The following is a 27,213-nucleotide window of genomic DNA, read 5'->3' as shown; positions in this document are numbered from 1 at the left end:
TTGGAAAAATATTTTTTATCCAGATTTAAATTTTACTGTTATCTCTTGCAGCATGGTTTTCACTGAATTTTTGCGAGAGCCATATTTATGAATCCCGTATTCGTTACTATGGTTTACATTTTTAGGGGAATTGTTTATTAATGTGGCGGCAAATCGACGCTGATGTTATTGGGTACGCGCGTTAATTCACGTCGTATTTAGATTATTAATTTATGCTGTTTTTAACGTGTTTGTATGCGTGCTGAAATGATTTGATTGAAATTTGTACTTTAGTAATTCGTATTATAATGCGGTATAAGGGGGTTACGCTTTTTTTAAAATCGTTCTTAAAACAATCTGAAACAATCGAACATTTAAAGTCACTCGTTTTTATCTGGTACACAAATTATTTTTTGACCCAGATTCAAATTTTACTGTTATCTTTTGCAGCGTGGTTTTCACTGAATGTTTGTATCATATTTATAAATTCTGTATTCATTTCCATGGTTTAAATTTATATTGCAAAGCTGTGATAACATCGCAGCAAATCGACGCTGATATTATTGTACAGCAACGCGTTTTTATTTCGTATAAAATTTCCTATAATTTTTTATTAAAAATAGCAAGAGTTTCAAATCCATATCATATGCACATAGATATCACTCACATCATGTCCTCAAAACAGATGAAATTCAGAACTATGAAGAACGCAAGAATATAGCTGCGAATTTTATATAATAAAATTAAATAAATGAAATACGAAGCCAAGAAAAGTACAAGAATATTATTCTACAAATTTTAACCTACGAAAGTGATGAAAGAAAGGAACAGCTTTTTCCCGATCTCCAGTTTCCTAAATTCACCTTGAAAAATTATTCCAGAAAAATGATCAAGTTCTAAAAGCAAGAGAGAGAGAGAGAGAGAGATTACAAGGTTATATATATAACCACCCAATAGTAATAAATAGAATACAAATTATGACGCATCGATGGCACGACAACGTAAATTTACAAAATGCAAGGAAACACGCGTATCAGCAAATATTAATTGTATTACTGTTCTATATTTAATGCAAGGAATTTTCTGGTCGATATAAGAAACGTGCCCCTTCCTCGGATGTTTATAAAACAACCGATGAAAATAAAAATCTGCTTAAGGGTCTGTAATCTATTACGGTAAGATATCGTGCGAAATGCGAGAATATTGTTCTACAACTCTCTCTTCCAATCTCCGTAAATGATCAATAGAGAGAACAGCTGCTCCCGTATCTCCAGTATCTGGGAACCGGCTCAGAAAATGCTGATCTCGAAAAAGGTGTAGGTCGTAGTAAAAAGATAACAGTATCCTGGGGCGGGCAACAGAACCAGGGTCTCCGTGAATGGAACAATTCACGCGGGTGGCCTTACAACTGCCTCGCTCCGGGTTTCCAGCAGGCGGGATCCGACAGGTGTTACCGCGTTCCACGGCCGCAAAATCGTCAACCCGCTCCACTGGTGTAAGCGTGCGCAGGAGCGGAGCAGAGCGACGGTTCGTTTCTTTAAAGCAGCCCCTATCCGAAGGAATAGACGATGCTCACGTAAGTTCTCGTGCTTTACAGCTGTAGCAGGGGTCGAGGCGGAATCGGCGGCCCCGGCGATTCGTCAATTAGTAAGTTACGGTCGACGTCTCGAGTTTACGATGTTCCGTTGCGGCCGGTCTGCTCGACCGGCTTATCGGCGTACGAAACGGACGAGAAATAAATCCCGACTACCCCGTTCGGCGTCCTCTGCGCCGCGCCGCGCCGGTTCAAGCCAAACTTCGGACTTCCGGCCGTCGTCGAGTGTTTATACCGGCGAGGACGCGAACTGCGGCGGAAAGAGGGACGCGGGGGATGGCGAGGCGTGGTAAGTCAGACAATGCCGGCCTTTTAAGGTAAAAAGCAGTTACTGTCTGCGTTTGAAAGTTTTCCCCTTTAGAAAAATATCACCTTCCTGCTCTCCCGGAGACCAAATAAACGTAAGTCCGCCGCCGTTGCCGCCTCCGCCTCTTCCCTCCTCCAACCCCGTCCGCTCGGTCCCTCCGCAGCCGACGAAAACTCGCCACGAGGAAATATTTCGCGATGCGGCCGGGTCCGCCCCTGCGGCTGATTTTCCTCGCAGCCAACCGACCTATCGATTTGTTCCCGCGTATTATTTCGGTATGCCCGGCGAAGCACCAATGAAGACGGTTTGCTTTTTCAAGTATCGCCGTATTCCGCGCACGTTCATTCATCGATCGCCGCCCGGAACCGGCTCGGCTCGATTCGGCCAGGTTTTCTCTTCACTTCTCTCCTCTCTTCTCTCTCTCTCTCTCTTTTTCTCGCTCTCTCTGCTCTGCTCTCGTCAGCCGCGAGAGATGCCTCGATGAAATTCTTCCTTTTTTTCGCTGCTCTCCCTCGGACCGGAACACGGAATCCGCGTGCTCGATATGGAACCGATGATTCCGCGCGAATGTCGGATGAAGAACGGGCCTGGATATTGGCTGGCGAGCGAGGGGAAATGACGGAGGACGTTCTCGAGATGAAAGCACCAGCATCGGGAAGGAACGCGCGCGGTACGTGGGAGCGGGAACGCGAGCTGAAGAGCAATCGAGAGTGACGGATCGGAGGATGTTCGAGGCCCTGATAAACCGGCCGGTTTTCGGCGAGTTCTGTCAGCTTCGAGGAGATTCGGGATATCTTCTTACCGGATCCCCGGGATCGATTCGAGGCTATCCTATTTGTAGGTAGATTCGATATCCGGTTGCAAGCTGCTTTCTCTTATTACTGTTTTCCCCGGGTTCTTTGGTTCTTTTCCGGCTGGATCTTGTCTTTTCTGCGTTTGACGCAGTTCACGATATTTTCAATGGTGTGCTTCTTTGATGAAGGATTCTTTCAGTTCTTGTTAGATCAATTTTTCTTAGGCCAGTGAATTGTATGCATTGTATGCACTTACGACGAAAATTTTGTAGACGAGACACAATACAGTGATAATATTAAGTGAATTAAGTATGCTGTTACGATATTTTCAATTTATTGCATCCAGTAAGGAACAAAACACACTTTTATTTTATTTTAGCGTGTTGCAATCCAGATTGTCAATTTTCATTTTTCGTAAAGATTCGAAGTTTATTGGTGAGTGAATTGTATGACGTTTAAATGAACTACTTTCTATTGTTTTGTGCAGATGTTGACGCCGAATTTATTCAGATCTGTCGCGATTTTGATTTGTGCATGAATACGTAAACTTATTCAGTTGTTTTTCACAAAAATAATCTTATGATCTGATTATTTGCAGAATGAACAAATGCGACATTGTTTAGATTCAATTTGTCCTTTGGAGATAAAATAATACGATAAGCCTGTTCTATCCAGAATAGAAAAACGATACCGTTATGCATTCAAACTTAAAATCATCTACAATTTCTCACAAACCATAATTTTCGTCTGCAGAAATGTGTGAAGTTGATGCACATAACAGATCACCGCTGGAAATAAGAAAAAAAAGTAGTAAACCGGAAACTACCGTCTTTCTTTTTAAAAAGTTGAGTCAACGTACAGTGAACACTTCGACTTGAATAAAACATAATAGAACGCAATCCACCTAGTTTATGTCACACAACAAATGGAAATAAAACGGCAGAATGAATGCTCCAATCAGCAGACATGTGGGAAAAGATCGCACGGTAGATTGCACAGTTTAATCGTCTCGAATCTTTAATAACAATAAATTTAGAACAGTCCGAACACGATTTGGACATTAAACAGGGTCGCTGTTCTGGTGCAATTTTCCGGGGTACGCGTTTAGTATGCATGCATACGGAGGACATTAAATCGTAAAACGCATAAACCGTTGCGCTGATAGTTCGTCGAATTGCGGCAGGGCGCGACTACATTGTTCTCCCATTATCGTTTTATATTATGTCCATTGCATGATCCAAGCACCGGCTGTGAACGACAAACAATTCTACGGAACGTCGCGAGCACGCGCTCCTCGAGTAAATAAGAATTGGTATTTCATTCTCTTAAGTTCCTCGCTGATTCACAATCGCACTTCACCCTAATTACTCTCTTAGCTTCTTTCCGCCCTCTTGCATCTCTCTTCTCTCTCTCTCTCTCTATATATATATATATCTCCCTCTCTTTCTCTCGCTTTCTCTCATAACGTTCCCGGAGTTTCCCCCTTTCCCCAATTGTCGAGCTGTTCACCTTTTATACTATAAACAATCGCTGTTTCGCTCTTCACGCAACGCTCCGTCGTTTCCTTCGTTCGCGCTACAAACTACCCCAACTTCTCTCCCTCTATTACGCACATTCTCGTATTGGATTGATGGAGAGGTCTCTCCGAGGTGTATTCAGGGCAATGCGTCTTCGAGGAGAAGTTTCATTTAATCGACGATGCACATTCCATTATCAGTTATTGCGAATCCCTCCGGTTCCATTATTCGGCGGACGTCTGAGTCATTCGAAAACGTTAAATTATGAGGGCAAGTTGCCCCGTGTGCACCGCTTTTTCTCGACTGGAATGCTAACGATGCGATCAGAAAATAGTTTATGAATGCGGGGAACAGAAGCTATCCGGGTCACAGATCGATCCCAGCGTTTTCGTACCGAGCGAAATTCGTTTAATCTGTTCGAACGTCATGGTGGAACAACATTCTTTCGATACTTTTGCGAAGCTTTTCAATGCATACGGGTTTTCCAATCGCTTCGATAAAGTTCGAGTCCGAGAGGAAAAATAGTGATAAATTTCTATGCTATGCTAACCAGTTGGCTGTTTTCGACGAGGATACTTTTCACGAAGAAATTGCAATATTATACGAGCACACTTTTCACGAAGGAATTGCAATATTATGAGAGTATACTCGTCGTGCTTAAAAAGTAGTTACAATTTGCTGTTTAAATTGCAAGATGTTTTACATATTCGGAGGCCGCGAAGAAATGTAACGAACAAAGAATTGTTATGAAAAAACTGTATACAGTGTCTGGGTTAGGTGGCACTCTCGTCATCGCTTTCTTTTTGCGACACACTCTAAGTACAGAATCAAAGAGGTCGTAACAGCTAACTGATTAAAAACTGTCAAATCGAAAGTACTCGATGCAATTTCCATTCATTGTTCCGAAAGTGGCCCGCAGCCTCTCTGCGGTTAATCAGCAAAGGGACAAAGGATGCTGGAACGAGATCATTCTAATTCACAGAGTGCAATTCTTCAGAGTAAGGGCGCGCCGCATGTTCCCTCTTATTTCCATAGGAATGTTAAGTTCTTTCCCAAATTCCACCCTGCCAAGTCCCTTGAAACGAACGCGGTCTTACGTGGATTGAAACGAATTCGTTGTTAACAACGCTGGGATTTTCTATGCATGTCTGATGTACACATTCTATGCATTTATGCTTGCACAACAAGCAATTCTTCGTTTTCGTGATTTCAAATTCCAAATTCCAGGTCGCGGCGGACACATAAATATCAATTCATCAAGTTTTCAACGGGACCTTCAATTTGTCTAGCAATTTAAGTGGATTTATCATAACATGCGATGCAAGAATTCCGGTCGGATTTATTTTTGTTAGAGAGTATCTTCTAAAACGGAATGAATTTTCTTCGAAACAATCAATTTTACGACATAATCACAAATTTTTCTTTCCGAGAAGAAATTTATCTTAAAATATACAGTATCTTTCAGCTTTCGTTCAAATCTTCGAACATCCAAAAATTTGCACGAGAACACATCATGAAAATCGATTCAAATGAACTTTTTATAATCAGGTTAATCTCCTTTCCACTCGACCAGATTCATTTTAAAATGTAATCTTCCAGTTTCAATTCGAGTTCTTAAAGATATGACGATCTCCACGAGAATATATTCTAAAACCGATTACCTCCTTGCAATCCAAACTATCGGTACAGATTTATCTATTTTTATTAACATGATCACGAATCTTTTTTAGACTAAACCTCTCTTAACGTATAATCTTCGAGTTCTCATTTGCAGTTTCAAACGCTAGCAAGTATTCCCGAAAGTGTGTTCTAAAATCGATTCGAAGTAACCTCTTTAAAATCCAATCAATTTTAATATTATCTTACTACCTTCCACGCAATTAATTTTACGGATCGGTAATACTATCTATTTTTCGTTATGCTTGCGAATTTCCTTCAAATGTCAATGAATCTCAAGTTCCAGTTTTCACGCGAGCCTCCAAAGACTAACAGATATCGACAAGGAAGCGTTTCAAAATCGATTCGAAAGAACCTCTTTGGAATCCGATAGTTTCCACGATTATTTTGGTACCCTCCATGAAATTATTAGGCCACTCAGTGACCTACTATCTCTGAGGATCGATAAGAACATCTATTCCTAAATGTGGTCATTAATTTTTTCTAAACTTCAATGAAACTAATTCAAACTGTAACGTTCCAGTTTTCTATGTAATCGCTTCTCGATTTCCGCTGTAATCACCACAAGATTAATTCTATAAATTGCATACAATTAATACAAAATAATTAATACAAAATATCGGTGAAAGTAGTGTCAAACACCCAGGTTGCCGGCGGAGGGTAAAAATCCAATAATTTTCAATATCATCTCAGTACAATTTACGCGACTATTTCAGAGGGTAGCGGAAAGCTCCTGGATGGCTTGAAGTCGATCTTTAGGGGATGGACAGGAGTAGACCGTCCCGTATTCCAGGCTATTGGCCTCGGCAACATGAGTTTCAAGACGCATAGCGGATCGGCTGGTTTTTCTTTCCGCGGTTCGCCCCGGTTGTCGCGTCTGCGTCCCCCGATCCCGACGCACCGTCTCCACTGTTTCCATCCCCGGGGGTTCGATCGCCCCGTTTCTCTCGGATCGTAGTCGACGGCGGCCGCCGTCCTTGTTCCGGCAACGTGAAACCCTTTTCAGCGTCGGCGCCCGCCTGGCTGCCTGGCGTCGCGGCGCCAGCAGACCTGCTCCACTACGCGCGCAAGGACACATAGTGATAGAGAACGGTCGCGCCGGCGGACGAGGCGGCGATGGTGCGGGAGGACAGTCGAGGACGAACATCGGGTTCATCATTCATTTCCTAACTCGATGCGACCTTTCCTCTCCTCTGCACCGGCTTTCTTACCGAGCCGCGGCTCCTGCCCCTTCTTTTTTTTCCACAATGGAAATGACCGGTTGGTTTCTTGCAGGTGGAACCGAGGGTCGCAACCCTTTGAAAAAGAAAGACTGATGGTGGGATCCCAGGGCCGCGAGTTATTGCGTGCTGGGGGCACTGTTCTTTATCGGCGAACTTCCGCGGCAAATTTTATTTAACGCTTAGTGAACGACGGTTGTTTAAGAGGGAAGGACGGGCAGACTCGTTTCGAGCTTAAAAAAGTAGCTGTATCCGGTTCTCCGGTATTTTAACCGTGACGAGCATTTAGAAAATTCGTGGAAAATCGTATCTCTAGTGTTTTAGTTGTTTTTGAAAGTCCTCATGTTTGGTAATATTAATAGTTAATTAATATTTAATATCGGATGCTTTCAACGATTTCATGGGAATCGTAATTAAATCCGTTCAAGCCCTTGTGCATTAATTTTCTTGCACACGTTTGATAAAATGGGGTTTACAAATGTAACTATACATATGAAGCACGTATGTTATCATTCGTAATACAACAACGAATGAGGGAACAGCGGACGGAAATGTTAATATTTATAAAAGAAAAATTGGAGGCGTCACGTTCAACCGGGTTCCCGGAGTTTCATCAATTTTATTTGAGATCAAGGCGAATTCTCTAATTAAACTTAATGCGATTGAATTTGGATGAATCTTTTTAATTCTGCCTCGAAATGTGCGTCAACCAGAGTGCGCATTTTAGTGATTCTGTAATTATGAATTGTTCAGAAGCCATTTCAGAATACCTATAAGTGCATAAAACTGAATTATAATATATCGTATCTCCGTATCGGCCTGTCCACTTCTCTGCAATTCCAGCTATCCTGGAAGAAAAAGAGCAACGCATTTGTTCCGCGAAAGAAGTTCCAACTAGACTTCGGCTCTCTTCATATTTCTTTCGGAGCTCGGTATCGCGGTAAAGTGAAATCGAATCTGCAGGTCTACCAGTCTGGCGTACCATTTCACAGTTATCAACTGCATTACTCACTCCGAAGATGCAGTTCGTGTTACCATCATATAAAATCAGGATAATTTGACAGTTTTCCGTCCTTCAATTGTCGAGATTTATATCTCCCATGGAAAAGCAGCTCCTTTACACGAAACAACGGTTAACAGTCGGGCAAAAGAGAGCAATGGTTCCTTCGTAAGAATTTTTAATCTCGTAAATTGCCCCGTTAAATGCAAAACGGTTTACCAACGAGTTGAAATTTTCTATAGTTTTAATTAAATTTCGCCCGGCACGCGCTTTTTCTTGATTCAAGATCCGAACCATCTCTTTTCCACGACGTTTCCGCGCTTCCCCATCGTTTTTCCTACGTCGGAAGCGTTCGCGCGTTTATTTTTCACTAGCGGACGACTGGCAAGAACACCTGCGATACAATATTGAGTGTATTTGCTTAAGAGAGAAAACTTCAGAGAATTTGCTGCAACGGGGAATTTAACACGAACTTTCATCCCCGGCGAAGCTGCGAGCAATTTTTCCTTCCGGTTTAACAGACGGAGCTCGCCTGCGTTTGACAAAAATATCTTGGAATTCCCGGCGATTCGTTTACGGTTCCGGTAAAATCTGAGATCACAGTTCCGTTAATTGAGAGCCCCGGCAAACAACCCGAGGTACCTTTGCCGCCCTGTTCTCTTTCTCGTTTTTCGCGCGGAACTTCGGCCCGTGCGAATTTTTCAATTTCCGCGAATTAACTTGTGGCGTGTCTGGATGGACTTTCGAAACGACGCGCGGCGAGTTTTCTCAATCGGAGGCTTTAATTAAATCTCTCCCGCCGACTTACTCGCACTCGAGGCCCGAACCCGTTCGCGGAATTTCACTCGAGAGTTTCGCGGTACACTCGAAAAGCACACGAGATACCGCTTCTTGGACGCCGGCCGTTTTTCATCGAATTTCTTACCAGTCGGCTCCTTCGAGATTGATCTCGGAAATGATTTATCTTGTACTCCCGACCATCTGTTTTCCCCTCGGCGCTTTTTACTCCTCGTTGTTTCCATTCGTTCGTGCGCCGGCGACCGACAGAGAAACAGAGGGAGACACAGAAACCACGTTCTCGCGAATATTGGATAAGTTTCGCCCGGCGTCACGAATTCGCGGGGAAATACGATTTTTCACGCTGTCTGGAGATCCACAGGTTACCGAAATTTTTAACAGCCGAGCATTACCGCGACACGAGACCGTTCAACTTTCCGACCGATGAGAATTATTCAAGCCCTGGCCGCTGAACGGGTTTCTTTATTGAATTTTAATACGTTCTCGATCTGTCGTCGTCGAGAAGTTTCTTAATCCTTGTCTAAGCAATTATTTTCGCCTTTTCGAGATGATCCAATTTCTTGCTGATCCAAATTGCTGGAAGAATTGGAATTATTATACCTACTCGGCAAAAAATTAATTGACGACTAACGATTGAATTACTACAGTTAATCGTTAATCAATTACATTCGTTTCAATCGTCAATCACAATTAATGATATCATTCGTTTTCATCAATCATTTAATCAAATAAAAAATTTCGATCGATCGATGCCCAACACTGGCACACAATAATTTGAATATGTACTGCTAATAAATGTAAATTAATTCATTGAAGACAATTATATTCGAGGAACAAAATTATGTTACAAGATTGCGGTTTTACGTCAGATTCGGAACGAGAAATGAAAAATTAGAGAACGATTACGTTTTGCTTTGCACCGTTTTCGAAACTATGTCGCGTAGTTTGAAAATTTCAACTTTGTAAACAATTCCAGTGCATAAACAGCAGAAAATCTTTCTTACATCCCTCCGTAAACTATGAACAACTTTTCCGTCTACCTCGTTTTACGCAAGTATCTGTTTCGAGCATACGAGGTACGCTTTCATTTCAGAAAATGAAGCTACAACACGTGCAACAAAACTACTGATTGCATAAACACCGCGTGCACCGTGATATCGAAAGTACACAGCGAATTGTATCAGTTTCTGCGACAACAAAATTGAATTACAGGCTTCGTGGAAAGATCGTAGCCGTGGATCTTCGATTCTATCGAATCCGACGGGGTCACGCGTATTATTTTTAAATTTATTTTCCAATCTATCCGATTCTACGTATGAATAATGGATCCGGTTAAATTGTGTTTGCTTTTTTATGCATGCACGGGCGCGGCAGAAACGAGGCTAGATTAAACATTTAATTCGGTAGCACTCGAGGCCGGAGAACAGCGCATCGGTTGTCCCTCATAAATTTACTTATCCCTTCACGACCTTACGCCTCTCCATCTCTTTCATTCATTTTTGTTTATCCTCCTTGCCGGCTGTTCTCGTCGTTCTTTTCTTTTCTCCCTGCCCGTCTTCGTCTCTCCATCCGACCAGGAAGATTTAAGTGTTTAATAACGGCCTCCCTCGACGAGAGAGAGAGAGAGAGAGAGAAAGAGAGAGAGAGAGGAGGGGAGAGGGGATACAAGCATCTCGAGAGCATCGTTCAGCGTTTGTCTTTGCGCATCTTTTTATTCTCTTCGATTCCGACTTTCCCTCTACTGCTCAACCACTCCCGGGTATCTATGTCACCCTCATCGTTCGCAGCCTCGGCGTAAATCGACGAATTTCCACGGGCTCGAACGTTTATTAATCGCGGCTGTCGTTGAGACGCGCGACGATGCCAACAGGAACGGGTCGGAATGAAACGGAACGAATCCCTGGTGGGGATGGGAGAGATGCAAACGTAAAGATAGGAGAGAAAAAAAAAGGAGGAAAGAGAAACGATCGAATCCCGAGGAATATTCCTCCAGGCTCTGGAGCCTCCTTGACGGGTGCAACGTTCCTCCTTCTCCGTCGACCTAAAAGCTTCCTCACCCAGTATCCCCAGATACCTTCGGTATCGCGATGAAGAACGCCAGACACTTTGGCAAACCGAGATCCACTTTCAGTGTTTGCGGAGTCCCGAAGCGGGAAAACCATTGAATCGCGTCGCAGCTTCTTTCGCGAACAATCGGCGCAAAGAGAATGCAACCGAGAGAGGCGGGAATGAAGAGTAACTTCACTCCGTTTCGACGGAACTTCGCCGATGACTATACAAGGCGTACCTATATATCAATATTTTTAGCGACTTCGAGGGACCTTTTATGCAAAGGTTGGTCATGCCTTCGCGTTGGACTGATTCTAGAAATGTCAAGTTATCGTCATTTTTCAGAACACAGTCGAACACGGTGTGAAAACTGCGACAGTCCTTCTCCACGCGGTATTCTTGTAACACGATTTTGTTTTTGCCACAATTCATGTTGATAACAGAAATGCTTTCAACGCGTCATGGTTTTTGTTGACATAAGCAGGACGTTCATCTTACACATATAATAATGCGTAGCTTGTTTTTACTGAAAACTAGTCACTTTCCACATTCATTCAGACGTGTATTAACCCGAGAAAGATAACCTACGTCGCAGAGGCGCCTGCGAAGACTGTTGATTTTTGTTAATTTTTCATAGAGGTCTAGTGATTTAAGTTTAAAATTACTTAAAATATAAAAAAATATAATATAAATGCATTTTATTTTTACAATAATGCCAAACCTTTAAAATGACTAGATTAACTTAAATAAATATCCATTGTTAGTATAAAATTGACGCCTTAGAAAAGCATGCGCCTCTGAAGCGTATGATTATCTTTTACGTACGTTGTCATATGGTTATCTTTCTAGGGTTAATGTAATCATTGGGAAAAACAGAACCTTTGATTTCTACAATTTTCGCATTCTCACAGTTGGACAGTATTAATTGTGATATAATTTTTACTTTTTAGATGTACAAAAATGTTCAATGTTTGTTTTTGTTGTATGAAATCGTAAAAAGTACTTCGAATAAGTTTCTTGGATTTCTATTGTTTTGAAATTTCTTTTGATATATGGCGAAGCACTCGGCGAACACGGTTTCAGTATCACATGGAACGCATTCCCTTGATTTATATCGTCTCTAGATTTCTTTTAACACGATTTCGATATAATACGACGCTCCGAAAACACGGTTTCGTCATAAAACGAAACGGATTTCCCTGAATTCTATTAGTCCCAGGTTTCTTTTAACACGGTTTCGATAGAACACGGAACGAATCTATCGTGTTATAGGATGGTCGACTCTAGCTTACTATGCTTTTAATACTAGAACTACCGGACCAGTCAACATTTTTGATTTCTCATTTTTTCATTTACCTGATATGTTTGCATGAGAAATTTCTGGACAGACTACTTTATTCATGAATATATTATAGTATCATAAAAATGTCCGTAAATGTCTTAATTCTACTATTATAGGAATTATTATGGACGAAGAAGTGCCAACCAGCGCAGTTATGAAATAAATCGCAGTGCAAAGGGTTAAATGCTAAACAATTCTAACATCGGAGGTTCGGATAATCGAGGTTCTGTACGCTCAACAACTTCTACAGAAAGAACAATACAAAATACGAAACAATGGATCATTGCAACATGTGATGCAAAACAGAAAAGAAACGTGCAAACTTCGGCAACCGGACGATGCCAACGTAGCATTGATCAAAATGCATCACGTCGCAGTGGTGCTATTTATTCTCAAACGATCTTGTAGCCAAAATCGTCAAATTCTCGAAATTTCTGAAAACTCTCAAAAACCCTAAAAAAAGAACATTGCCACGTTATACGGCCCACATTATGGTGCAACAATTACGCCAAAAATGTTCGCGCACCTCTAAAACTGGCGAAGACACAGAAGATGAAAAGACACAACGCGCGCCGTGCACTCGGTGTCCCAAAAAACAAAGATTGATGCCGCGGAGCTAACCCGGGAATTCGGTTCGCACGGTAAAACCTATTCGGCTTTAATTAAGAGAGCGAACGTTTGTTTTGCCGGGCAGTGAATCTGTTTGGTGTCCGTGACGAGCGAAACGCCATCCCCGCATCTCGACGCGGCCGCAACGAAAACAAATAGCGTTCACTTGTATCTTTCCACGGGGCGGCGCAACGCGCAAGAAAATGCCAGTCCGTGTAATTCATTCAGCCGTAAACAGGCCAATGACAAACGACAAACATGTAGCAAAGGGGCTGCTCTCTTTTCTCTCTCTCTCTCTCTCTTTTTTTCACCGCGTGGAAAAAAGGGTCAACGAGTGCGCGTTTTCCAGCCTGACGAAAGACGGCCCGGGACGTAAACCACGAGGAAGGGGTCACAGGGTTTATTTGAAGAGCGGTCCTCTCGAGAGACGGGGCGCGCCCTCGCGGAGGTGTGTTTTTCTAAATAAGAGAAAGACACTCGAGACTACTGACGTTGCTCGAGGACTCGTGGATAAGCTTTACGCCTCTGCCTTCATCGAATCTGCCACGGGTCTCTCGGGATCCCAAGGAGAATTTTCGGGACGAACCGGGCCGAGCTTGTTTATTGGGTTTGCTCGGAAATTTTAGAAATCGTTGCGGCGCCCTGCGATAAGAATTGGGCGATTGTTTGTATGTTTTAACATATTTTCGGTTGAATTTGATGCCAGACACTGGGGTTAGTGTTCTCTCTGATAGTGTTACTATATATGTTGTTCGATAAGGTAAGAGCTGAAGTATAACTCTAGGCGAGCTTTGCATCAGTATGTTTCCCTTTGGTGTCAAGCTCAGGTCGTTTGATCAGGGATTGTATTTCACGCATGGTTAACGGAGTAATAATTGTTTTGAATCTAAAGGCAAACAGCGTGATAAATGGGGAAATGTGTTATAGCTAGTAGTAATATGCTTTAGTGCCCTAGTAAATAAATTATTAGCGTCACCGGTATTGTCAATTGAATCTTTGATGCTGGTACCCCGGATTAAATGAAGCTGCTCCGTGATCTTATCGTCACCAGCCCCATCAATTATCTAGGACTCTCCCCTAGTCGGGAGTAGCTTTCCCAAAATGCTGAAGAACGTGGCTAGCAACGCCGCGGGGGAAAAAGAATTGCTTGACGAGCTTTTGCTTTGACTGCTAACAAATGACGTCACTTGTGTATAGCGTACTCCTCTAATGAAGTTCGTGTATAACAAATTACCTAGAACATCGAAATCTATTAGACTATGGATTTTATGGACTTTTAGGAACTGCAGCTCGAAACAATAGAAAGACGAAAAGAATTGAAGGGTACCGATACATCAAGTAAGAAAATGATTAACTCATTGCTGTACCATTGTCTTCGCGATTTGCGCTTTTTCGATTGTAATCATTTCTTAGAAGAAAACAATTTGTATTTATCGAGTGTCTACACTTATTCGAATGCTTAAATGTTGATGATATGAAAAACTTAGTATGTACCTACTAATAAGTTTTCAGATAAAATTTCGAATCGAAATTACGTTTTCGTGAAAAAATTATCAGATTGAAAAGTTCCAGAAGTTTCAGAAGTTCCAGAAAAGTTCCAGAAGTTCCAGATGTTCCAGAAGTTCTAGAAAAGTTCCAGGAGATCCAGAAGTTCAATTCAGAAAATAATGTCAAAATTAATAGAACTCGAACAAAAATGAAGTTTTCAAGCTGAAATTTTTACCGCGGTTTGTATACATGATATCGAAAAAAAATCGTCTATCGATTTTTCAATCCGATAATTTCTTCACAAAAGAATAATCTTTTTTAATAACAAAAATATAAGTTAGAAAATTAATTTCTACATAATTCGATTCGGCATAAACAAAGCTATAAAAAAATTTATTTCCAAAATTTTATCCGAAAAGTTACTAGTACATACTTGGTTTTCAGCTAAATGCCTTCTCTCAGATTATCAGATTATTGCTTGAAATTTCTATCACGAGCTTTGACTCATCGAAGTACGGCAAGCGATTAACCAGCGGGAAACTGTAAATGTTGCATAAAAGTCCGACTGATTAACAAGACTTCCGGTCTACGCTCCAACTTCATGTAAAGCAACCTAGAACTCTGAACATATTCGCCGCAACGGTTCGCCGCCAACAATACGGGGCCACTATCAATCGATCAAGGAACCGCCAACGGTGATAATAATAAAGGCGGTTTGGTTTAACGAACAATGAACGTTGACGCCGTGAGAGGCTCGCGGGACTGTGTCAACACCTCTTTTTCAGACAATGTCTTCGCGTGTGACGCGGCCGTTGAGAACGGTCTGTTAGCACTCGCGCGGAGCGTGTTAACGTTTAATCAAATTCGTGTCGCTTATTATCAGGCAAACAGAGGGCCGTGAGATAACAGAATTCAGAATGCCAGGAAAATCGTGTACGGAAACTGAGAAGGGGGTCAGATGAAGAAGGAGAAGAAGACGAAGAAGAAGAAGAAGAGGGGCGCCTCGTAGCTCCCTTCGATGGCAATTAACGTTCTTATCGCGCCATAACCGAGAATTAGTAATTTTAAACGATCTGGCCACGTACACGCAGAAGACCGGCGGGTTTCCAGCACTTTATCACGCGCGAACCCTGGGCCACCATCCGCCTGCGCCCCTTTTAAGGGCCCCGTTTTATGGCACTCGACACATCGGGGCGGTTCGCACTTTCAACAGGGCAACGCGACGATCCTTCCGAGGACGCGAGATTAATGGGGCAGGTGTGCACGCTCGAAAGACGCCCGAATATCGCTGTCGCGATAGTTCCGGCCGTAATGAAACGCGTGATAATGCCGTGTGTACATAACTATTCGCATGACGGTGCAGCATCCGCTCGACGAGATGCAAGCTGCAATGTTCTCGCAGCCGGGTTGCCTACGGACACCGAGCGCCCAGATTTCACGCCGATTTTCTGCCAGTTCCGCGAAAAGCTAAGTAGACGTCCGCAGGGATTAGGTTTTATTTGATTCTAGCGTGTCCTTCGGAAATTCTCGCAAGAAAGATGCTGGCGACATCCATGTTTGCTCTATGCTTAACGTTAATATTAAATTTACCAAGCTCTTTTTATCGTTTTAGCAACTGTGGAAGAAACGATCGGAAACCGACAGTTTTAGTGTTAATTAAAATATTATGTGCGGAGAGGTATTATAACTCTTTTCAAAATTTTATTATTGTATTTGAAAGAATCTCTCTTTGAAATTCTAAAGATCTTATTGTTAGTCTTGAAAATGTTAAATGTTTCTTAAAAAGTGGATTTTATCAAAATTGATAAAAAGAATTGTTATATTTTCGAGAAATATATGTTGTAAGGTAATTAGAAGGGAGATGAAAAGGAACGTCTTTTTACAATTACATACAACTCTTATTAGCACAGCTGTGTTTGCCAGTTGTGATATCGCAATTGGTAGAGGAAAAACATACCATTCGTATAATGTAAAACATAAATACATTCTCAGTAATATGAATGAATTGTCGCTCTGAGGAATGCGCGAGTGTTAACTCGTGCTGGAGATACATTTATTTATGATGCAGGGTCATACGCGAATCGATTGTTCGCATTCTCCGATCCGTTTTATGGGAAAATAATAATGATGAAAATAGGTAACCGCGAAAACGATGATAATAATAATTCTGTTCTCTTGATAGGTAATAATGTGGTTTCAAAGCAAGAATTGTGTGTCTGAATGTGGTAAATGACGACAGATCGCCCATTTCCAAGCGTCCGGACACCTATTTCAATATTGCGAACTGCGCGATTTTATTATATGGCACCGGTTCGTGAAGACGTTATCATGTTTTACGACGTCTTAAATTTATGCCGGTGTGGTTTGAATCACCGTGTATTGCGGTGTATTACACACGAGGTGCAACTACATCTTGATAAAGACGCAATCAAGGTGACACAGATTTTTATTTCGTGTGTTTAATGAGAATTCTGTGTGCGAATTAAACAGATATCGCATTCCAGTCGGATACTAGTTTAGTCGTTGACTCTAATAAAGTGATATTAAATACGACAAAAAAGTCAGCATGGTTTCAAGAATACTATGGACAAAGGTATTTTTAAAAATGTCACCAGTGATATCTTCATCATTTAGTTCTGACGTAATTATGAAGCTTTAAAAGAAATTTTTAAAATGTACTTAAATTTGTGTAATATAAAAGCAGGATATGACAAACTTTGTTATATTAAAGAATCAACAGCATACAAATTTTTAAGTCAGCATTTCATAGAAAATACCATTACTGGAAAGTTTCATTAACTATTATGTAAAATTCTGTTTCTTTTTCGTTTAATACTTTGTTTCTAAGTCGTAAGAAAACAACTTAAAGCTTCCCAAAAGAAATGCCTCAAACATTCTTCATTTAAACATATTTGAAGAAGAAATGAAAAATTGATAGAATCCAAGTTGAAATATCAAGTTATATTTCTAAATACTGGAAGCACTGAAAATTCCTACAAAACATCCGAAACATCCATTGCTAAATATATTTAAAACAATAAGGAAGTTTGTAAAACTGCAGTCCCATAGAAATTCAATAAATACTATAATTAAATCTACTTATATTATGAAGTATACGATTAGCAAGTTACTCTTTTGTATACCAAAGTATTAAGAGTTCCAACCAAATATCCAGAAATTTAAAAGAACAAAAAAAATTTGTTAAACATTGCAGAAAACAAAATCAACTTATATGTAAACAGCATCATTATCCATTTACAGTTTTCTATGCATATAGCGAATACCCACATAACCCACTGCCTGCATGCATGCATTTAAAAAAGAAAACGAAAATTCACTTTAAGTATTAATGTCGAGCTCTTACATAATCTAAAAATTCTGGTGCGCGCTTCACAGAACACTCCATTTTACAATGCTACTACCGAAATTGACCGGTAGAGGTCGTGCAAGCAGCGTTGAAAACTACAACTTCAAAGATACGACCGAGACGGAAAGAAATTTCGCGAGATGTTATTGTTGAAAAGTTCAGGTGAAGTCGCCCAAAATATCCGCATCTTTATAGGCGCCCCGAACATCGGAAGTATTCAGCGTTGCGAAAAGAACGCGCAGTATTATACGTACTCTGTGGAGCAGCTCGCAGCGATAAACAGCGGAGGCTGGAAGGAAGGAACGCCGTCGTATTCCAGTGGCAGGGCATAAAAATGCGCGGATACGCTTTTAAAACACGGTGTGCAAAAAGAACAGAGAAAAGGGAAGAGGAACCGGCAGTAAGAATCGGTTGATCTCGTGGTTCCCCGCGAGATCGTGTCTTTTCCCACTCGCTGCCTCGGTCGTACCTGCGTGCCGAATGGTTCACCGGTGTCGGCCGAGCAGCGCCGAGCGCGTCCGAAGGCCGAGCCGAGCTCGTACGAGCTGCTCCCCGCCACAGTCCGAAATCGGCTAGCGTGACGTTACGACGTGCGGCGAGAGTCATTTAATGGTAACGGATCCGATGCCTTGTAACATTTAAATTCCGCCGTTTGCATCGATTACGACTGAGTAAACGACGAGTGCAGTGTGCCAGTGACTAGATAATAGATATACGAATCTGTGCAAAATCATTCGAGAAAGATCTAATCGCCCGAAAAACGATTGACTCGAGAACCGTTCGCGACCAGTGTAAAGAAGAGGATCTCTCACTGTCACGATGGCAGCCCACGGGCACACGGCTGCTGCGACCATCGTCCTCCTCCTATTGTTCCCGTCGATCGGTGAGTGACGTATTTTCAAATATATTCGAACACCGTCCCGGGGGCACGTTAACGGCGGGTCACGTGCACGTTCCCACGAACGTTCTTGCGCTTTCCCCGGGACCAGGGACGCCCGGTATTCGCGTTGGCACGCGATCGCTCAGCAGGTGGTTAACCAGCGCGCACTGCCGTGGAATTCCACCGAAATGTCGGGCCGGGTGCAAGCTGACCCCGGCATTCCACACGGACACGATCGAAAATCTTTCTTTCTTGTTCGTTTATCCGTGCGTAACCGTCGTCGACCGGCGGGCCCGCGTCCGAAAATTCAAACGGCGCGCCGCTCAACACCGAGAGGACGCCGCGGTGCCATTTTCGTTCCCGCGACGTGCTTCTACACCTTCCAACCGTCATCCTGCCGTTCCCGATCGCGTGACTTTTGTCCGCGCTGTCCGTTGAATAGGTTTTCGGTGCACCTGCGTTGTCCACGGAAGAGGTGGGGGAGGTTCATCATCCTCCGGCGTCAGACGCTATGTCAAAACGCGAAACGCGATAACGTAAGTGAAAGAGATCGTATCGTATGCGTAATCTATCAATGAGTCACTCTCTGCTAGGTGCGCGCAGGTACGCGACACAGAGACCAAGGAAATCTGATTGTAATTGATTGTTGCGATACCAGATATTCAAATCGCTAGATCTGCCGGATGCTCCTGTAATTTCCGGATTTTTCATGCGGCGGATTTGTGGTTTGTCCAGAGTTTTCATGCGATTCGGATGGTTGGAACGTTGGAAAAAAAATTGTGTCGAGTCGAGTAGTAGTACTATGGACGCAGGAACTTCCGGTGGGTGCTTTTCAGGACACAATGGGTAGAATTATTTCTTGGAGTCCAGTAAGTGAAAACACGAAGGAATTCTTTATTTGCATTTAGTCTTTTGTGTTGGGTTTGATAAGGATAAAAAATTAGTTTGCGAACAAAATTTTATAAAATAACCTTTTGCTCAAATTATGAAATCTTGTTGCAAGGATTCTTTTAGTAGCAGTTTCATTTATATTTGAGTATGTTAATGGTTGGTTCCTAATGTTTTTATATTTGGAAAGTCTAACTTAATTTAATAGTTAGTCTGGGGAATATAAACTTTGGCATCTGACTTGAGGCTATTGCTGATACAAGGTATCCCATTTTCTTATAATTTGCTCGCCCCCTTAGTTTACCAAGAAGCCTGAATAAGTTAGACACTTCCCCATTAGCTGCCTAAATATTTCACACATCTTCGACGCAATCCATCATCATGCATAAACTTGTTCCTCCGAAGTTCTTATAATTTCAATGAACCAATAAAAAGTAATAAGTCGAGTACCCTTTCACCACTCGCGCTTTTCTTACAAATGGATTAATGTAACTAGAGTTTCGTATTTCACCTGCTAATTCTTGCTTCGAATGCATACAGTCTGCAATTATACATCGAAGTATAAGTTTCTATCAACAAATCTTCATACAGTTTGCTTCCTGCGGTATATATTACCCATTGTGAAACCATACATCTTAGTTACTGACTAATTTTCCCATCAAGTAGATCACATTTTCTCATTCAAATAGGACATGTAAAACACTTACAACTTCAACGACTTCTATCATCACCTAACTGCACACCATCCCACACGTTAGGCCACTACCATTACCTAGCCATTTTGCTAAAAAAAAAATTGCCCAGCCTCTATTCCACCAATCTTCCAGCAGTATATACTCCTCTAGTACTGCTTGGCTGACACGTTTGCTTAGCGTTCCAAAATCGGTGCAAATACCAATTAGCCAGCCCGTGGGATCCGGGCCGTACTATTCCGCGTAATCTCTTCGCCGGGAATGTGTGCACGGCAGAAGAACGACCGAAAAACGAAAGGCTTGGGCGAGAGCGCGGTGCCTAAGCAAAGCCCCGGGGACACCTGTGCAAACGATCGTCTTGCACCTGTACAGGCGCCTAGGTGCACCTTACGCGGGGAGTCGGCTTTCGGGCTAACAATAACCTGGCCTCCAGGGGAGCCTGTCGACGATCCTCGGGGGGCGAATGGGACCCAGGGAAACGTTACCTGAAAAAGTCAGGCTCCGTTGCGCCGGCTTTGTATTCCCGGTGCGCTTTCCGTGAAATTGCACCGGCCTCGTCGTGTTCGGATACCTGTTCGAACGCCTCGCGCAAATTGCCCTTGCCCCGTCCGAAGAAAGAAAGAAAGGAAGGAAGAAGACTTGGACTGTTCTCCCTTTCCCGTTTCGATCGCTCATTTATGATCCGGCTCAGGGAGTCCTCGAAGACGTTCCCCGGTCTCCGTTTCTTCGGGATCATCTCTATCTCGACCCGTCGCCTCGCTCCACCAGGTTCCCTTTTACTCTGTGTGCTCAGTCCGGTTCCGTCGCGTCGCGTCGACTCGACTCGACTCGACTCGCTCGGCGCTCTTGTTCTTTTTGCTGTCCCTTCGCTTCTACAAGCGTGCCTCTGCTCGCTCACCGGTTGTAATTTATAAATGGCCGCGGACGTCGCGAGAGGGCGGGAGGGAAACGGCACGGGACACGGGGTACCGTTTCACTGGACCGTTTCACTTTCGCGACGGATAGTAGACTCAGCGTAACTCGTTCCGAGAAAGCCGCGCTAGTCGTAACTTCCTTCGGAAATTTATTTGTCATTGTTCGGGGACCGGCTATGACTTACAAGGGCCCCGGGGTACGCGCCTGCCCTCCGGGATGCTTTTGCAGTCACAATGGCGAATGGCGTCCGCCGGAGAAAGTGTCGCCGCGACAATGCTCCCTTTCCGACCGCGGATCTTTATAGAGGACCGTGTAAATCTTTCCGGGTAGCAGATGAGCAAGGATTACTTACAATGGAACGGACAAATGCTACGAGCTCTCAGCAATTGCGCGGCCTTCGGGTCAGCGGACCCGAGAGTCCTTGGAGAACTTTGCGAAATAAATTTAACCTTCGCAAAGCCGATGCTTTTGGCCTTCTTCTCATCACAGCCATGGTTCGGCCCGTGTTAATTCTTCCGGATTCCACCAGCGTTGCTCGTCTCTTGCCGGATTTAACAGAAATAGCTGCTAAATAGTTCGGGTTTTGGTCAAGTGTTTTTCATAAATTATTTTACAAGACTCGATTTATCGATCAACAAATTTCTTACCGTTTGTTAATCGTTTGCACTCGAAGCCGTTTTAGCTATAAATCCAAAATAGTTTTATAAATAAAGTGGTTTAATATAAATAAATTTGATAACGTAAACATTATTCTGGTACATGATGCAACAATTTTTAGCGGTGCCACAGAATCGCCGCTCGAGTGCAAAGGGTTAGCGTACCTCGAGAATCCGTAATCCAATAATGAAGCTTCTGGAGAAATTGGTAGTTACTTATTTTCCACAATTATCCGGTGTATAGAGAAACATTTATTACAATCTTCGAGTGACTCTCACTTAGTATACAGTGGTTTAATAAAAATTACGCTCGGTTGTTAACCCTTGCACAACCCGTAGAAGTGCAGCGTGTGTGCTCCTTGCACACATTATTTCACAATTCTAATTTCCTAGAGTGCAGTAACTATTTCGAACGGCAGCATTCAGACATTTAGTGGATTGCGAAGTATTTCCTAACGTTGCGGATGCGTCTGGACGCTTCCCGAGTTTCGTGATAGAGAAGTTTTCACGATTACCATGCGAGTTTCTCGAGGAAAATATACGGCTCGCCATTGGGTGGCGAGAACGACGTATAGACGCGTCGAAGATAAATATCAAGTGGCTGACCTTTTCTCGTTTCTCTTGTAAATCGACTGGTCTGGTGGATTCGTCTCCTTTTTTTCCTCGGATGGTTCGTCACACGGCGCACGAATGAACGCCGGCGAGGGTCACCGAGCCCCTTTTTCTTTCTGTTGCATTGTTGCGTGGTGACCCATCCCCGTGGACCGCGTTGCATTCCCCGTCCATTAAAGTTCCTTTCTCGTGCTTTACCATTATCGTCGCGCATAAATATAACGAAACAGTCGTTAAACCTTTCAGACTTTCTCTGACTTGCTGCTATGCGCCCGCCTAATCTGCGGGGTGCGCCGAACGCTTTCGAACAAATGGTTCGTGAACTATTTCTGCTCCTATCATTGATTCTTGCGTTTCGATATTTAGTGCAATCCACGCAATTCAATATTTCCTTGACACGTTCCCCCCTCTAAATCGTGAGAATTATCAATCAGATAGATTCTTAAGAACCTTTGCTGTTCGATATTTTCTTAGCAATTTCGTTTTTTAAAATAGTACTATATTTTATGTGTAATTAGTAGACTGCGAATCTTCATGCATTTACTGTATATGTAAAATGGGGCGGTACGAATATTAAAGAAAGTGATTGTTAAAAATTGGATGTAATGATTATAAAGTGTCGCAGTTCATTGATAAGTAGACTGCAAAATGCAAGAAAAATGTATAAATTAGCAAGGTGAAATAGCGGTTTTATTTGCCTTCGACAGTAAATAGTCTTTCAGTCGACGAAGGAAATATTTCTTGAATTCTACTGTTTGCAAAGTGACCTATGAAAATGAGAATTTGCACATCGAGCTGTATTAAGTACAGCTATGTTACGATAAGTATCTTAAGAACCCTGGTTGTCGGAAATCCTCTTGGCACATTCTTCGTCGAAAGTAAAATGCACGATGATTTCAAATTCTGAGTAACTCTTCGTTTATAAAACGCTTCATTCCTTCCGAAATCATAAATGTGCACTAAAGTTCTACACGCTAAGGTTCACGTTTATGCTCATGTTTCGCTAGAAACGAACGTAGCGTCCGGGGCAGTTTTTTGCTACCATACTGTGCGGACTTTCATGCAAAATAGAAATGTGCCCAGCCAATTGTGAGAAAGAGAAATGAAACATTCATTTCTCCGCCTTCGCGGTCTCAAAATCCGCGGTGCAGTTATTACGCGTATACGCCGCGCAGACACGCAATTCTTGTAACGCCGAATACGAGAATAAAGGAAATTACGGTCGGACTAGAATAAAATCTTTAGAAACCGCGCAGCTTCCTCAGAAAATTAATTAATCAGCCGCCACAATTGCGCGGTCGGTTAATGTTAATTCAGCTGCTGCCGGGTAAACGAGAACCGGCCCAAATAAACCGGTGAATTTTTCAAGTTTGTATCCACAGTACGGAAGAAAAGCAAAGAAGAAGAAGAAGAAGGAAGCCGAGGTTCGCGCGAGATACCGGGAGAGAAGTACGACTGTGTTCCGGCCGTGTAGAGTCCAGTTTTATCCGTGAGAAACCCTTGATTATGGTTATCCCCTGCGAAAAAATACAGTCCGGAAACCGATGAACTGTTCCGGGCGCCGCTTAATGAGTCGCAGCGGTTCCTGTTCTGTTCTACACTTATTTCTTTCCCTCTTGTTTCTAACTAAATAACGTTCTTCGTATAAATAAAACTGCGCGGTCCTTTCGTTGGAAAAGAGGACAGAGAAGCTGGAGCTGCAAATAAACCCGAGGGAAAAAAGGATAGAAAGTCAAAGTGCACCAGACGTGTGGGGGCCGCTTTGCATATTCGCGTCCGATAATTAGCGACTTTTCGGTACGAAATGAAAAGCAAACATGGAGGAGCCGGGCTCGATTCAACGCCGTCTGATAAAATAAACGGGAATATTGCGCGAGAAATTATGCTCGTAGATAAAATGCTCGCATTCTCCATTTCCGGCGGAAACGCTCTCAAGGTCTTCATAGTGTGTCGCGTATATCCGCATTGAGGATCGAACTAATAACTTCTAAATCAATTAATTTTCGACTAATAATACTTATTTCAAGAGAATAAAATAAAAAAGAATTAAAAATTTTAATTATGTACGAAAGAAAATTTTTGTTAACACTTGCTACTGTAATTTGTTGCCATTTGGATACTGATTGACTTTCGTTCAAAACATTGTAATACAAATCAGTGGAAGTGCCAGACAAATTGCGACGACATTTAGCTGAAAAAATTCGTGCAGATTATGTCAATGTATTCAAAAAACGACATGGCAGTTTCGATGATATGTTATAGTAGTTAATATAATCTGTAAAAATCAAATTAAAAACATAAACGTTCCAGCAACGGTAATGGTTTGATAAAATGTATCGTTAAAATCTACGTTCTTTTCTTAACGCTTTACGATACAAGATTTTGTAAATTAAACATTTCAGGCATTTCAATGTTATACATTACGCGACATACTGTCGGTTCTCGCTGATTCTGCCAGAATTCGCGACCGAGCGAATTTTCGGTGTGCTCGTTCGCGCTCGTCCCCGATGCAATCGGTCGCGTCTTTGCAGGTGCATACACACCGGAGATGTACAGCCTGTTCCAGGTATCGGGAAGTTGCGCGGCCATTATCGTGCAGCTTGTTCGGCTAACAATGCCCGAGGGCACTCTCACCGTGCTGTTTTCGTTCACCGACCTCGATAATACAGGCCATTGTGGCGTGGTCCCGTAGACGCCGAGTTTGTGTTTCGCGCGTTTCACAGCGAGATAGCATGGTCTTGCGGCCCTTTCACGATCCCCCCTCGAAAAAATTCGGAACTTGTTCTTCCTGTAATTCGCGCGGGCTACCATCGTTTTATTGGCCGCGATATCGTTAACCGCGATTCGCGTGCTGATCCCGCCTTAACGAGACTGTAACGCTCCGCGTTTTTCGGAGCTGCTGCGAGCCCGAGAACTCCGGCTAGAGAACCCTGGTGTAATTAGGTTCTCGCTGGGCAACACACATTATCGGCATTGCGATAATTTACTGGTTGGTAACGATGCATTTTTAGTAGCAGTTAACTGGGCCGGCGAACTTTTAATCTGCAGCTGTTATCAACTTTTTGAACATTCCGTTCGAACATGAAATTAATGGTGCAACTTGTAACGGTCGATGATCGAACTTCGATCTTTGACTGTTGGTTGCGGGTAATGGTATTGCTTGATTATGAAAATTTGAACCACCAGTGTTTTCGACGTTTTGTGAAATACTTCGAAGTTCTTTAGAACGTGAGTCCAGTATCCATTTTATTCAGTGATATTATTCTTCAGAAGCATTGTTCAGATAATGAACTAGTTATGTACTTGGTTACAGTGTCACATCAAATCTTTTATGATTTCTGATCTAAATAATATTGTATATAGACCATTCTTGCGTGTGAAACATGGTCGAATAATAAACAGTTCGGACAATCGAAATTTTGTTACACCAAATAAGAATATATTTTACTTTTATAGTAGGATCTTAATGTTTAGGCTGTGGTAAAATTTACTAAGACAATTGTCTCAGTATAAATTGATTTGAAATCCATTTCTTTTGTTAACAGTTCTAATAAATTCGTAAATTCAGTTCGATAGGTTCCTTGGCAATTTTTATCGTAAATGCATAAAATGTAATGCAAAAAGAGTCCGTCCCATGACGCAATTAATGTTCCGAAACCGTTGGAAAGCGTCGCGTTCTTTCGGCGCAGTTTAATATCCGCCATGTTTGCAGAATCTGAGTAATTGCCATGATTAATCCGGTTTAATAGCCGACAAGCTGTTTCGATTCTTGAAAAACATCGGGATAAAGGATAGGAAGACGGGAGGAACTTCCTTCCGAATTCCTGGAGGCTTTTAATAAAGACACCCGGCGCCGGATAATAACCGCCGCCGCTAAACCGTCGTCGTCTGAGCAACGAGGCCCGACCGACTGACACCCGGTGACACGTTTTTAATTACGATCTCCGAGATCCATAATCGATATTCTGCTCGCGGCGAGCCGCGGAGTTCGTCCACGAGGAATGTTTAATTCGCGGGCCTCTCGAGCATTAATCAACCGTGTCTCTGGTACCATCAGCGAAAATTCGGAACGAACGGGAAATAATGTTCACCTGTTGTTCTCGGTCGCGGCTAAATCATCGATTCCACCGAATGGCTCTGTCCGCGTAATCTTATCAAGACAGAGCCGCGCATCACGACCGATAGCTGTGATAATACTGAATCGACGATCGATACTATTAGCTCCGATCGCTTTAGGCGTATTATTAGACTGCAAATCTTCATGCATTCATATCGTCCTTGCTTTCGTAAACTATTACTAGTAATTTCTTGTTATCGTTTAGATAGGGGAACATATTTTTCCTTGTTAGATAAAATGACTCAACGTAAAATGATTCACTGTCTAGTTATGTATTATTTCGTGACACACTGGTTCAATTTTTATTCTAGATTTTACTGTATTAAATTAACTACGTTAATCATTTGTTACGAAATTTTGTTAATTTGGAAATTAATCGTGTCACACCGAAGAACGTCCTCTTTTTGTTGGCAAGGTCAATATTTGGATTTAGCCTGATATCTGCGTCACCTGTGCGGAGATAAGGCTACATGTCAAACATCAAATATTCACTTTTCGAATTTTTGTAGCAGCGCCGTGAAAGAGAATTTTATTTTCTGCACAAACAGCTTCGATAGCTTGAAAGGGACACAATTCTTTCAGCATTTCTCTTGTTTCAAATTGCACCAATTCAATTGTTCTCATAAATGCATAAAATCCACAATCTATTTATTCATTATGCAGATCTTTATGCAAATTCTCATTTGCATACATCGTTTTGCTAAACTTAGAA

General features: G+C 42.4%; 1 protein-coding gene across 1 annotated transcript in view; it reads left to right on the top strand.

The window, feature by feature from the left end:
* The first annotated feature begins 18,280 nt into the window (after positions 1 to 18,280).
* Fas2 (neural cell adhesion molecule fasciclin 2) overlaps positions 18,281 to 27,213 on the top strand; it is a 195,999-nt gene continuing 187,066 nt past the window's right edge. Inside the window, exon 1 of the mRNA XM_033465051.2 lies at positions 18,281 to 18,624. Within this exon, the coding sequence (XP_033320942.2) occupies positions 18,561 to 18,624 (64 nt within the window). The 5' untranslated portion in view covers positions 18,281 to 18,560. The remainder of the gene's footprint in view (positions 18,625 to 27,213) is intronic.

Source organism: Megalopta genalis, chromosome 12, assembly GCF_051020955.1.
Source record: "Megalopta genalis isolate 19385.01 chromosome 12, iyMegGena1_principal, whole genome shotgun sequence".
In the NCBI taxonomy this organism is placed as follows: Eukaryota; Metazoa; Arthropoda; class Insecta; order Hymenoptera; family Halictidae; genus Megalopta; species Megalopta genalis.
This window is presented reverse-complemented; position numbering and strand designations above follow the sequence as displayed.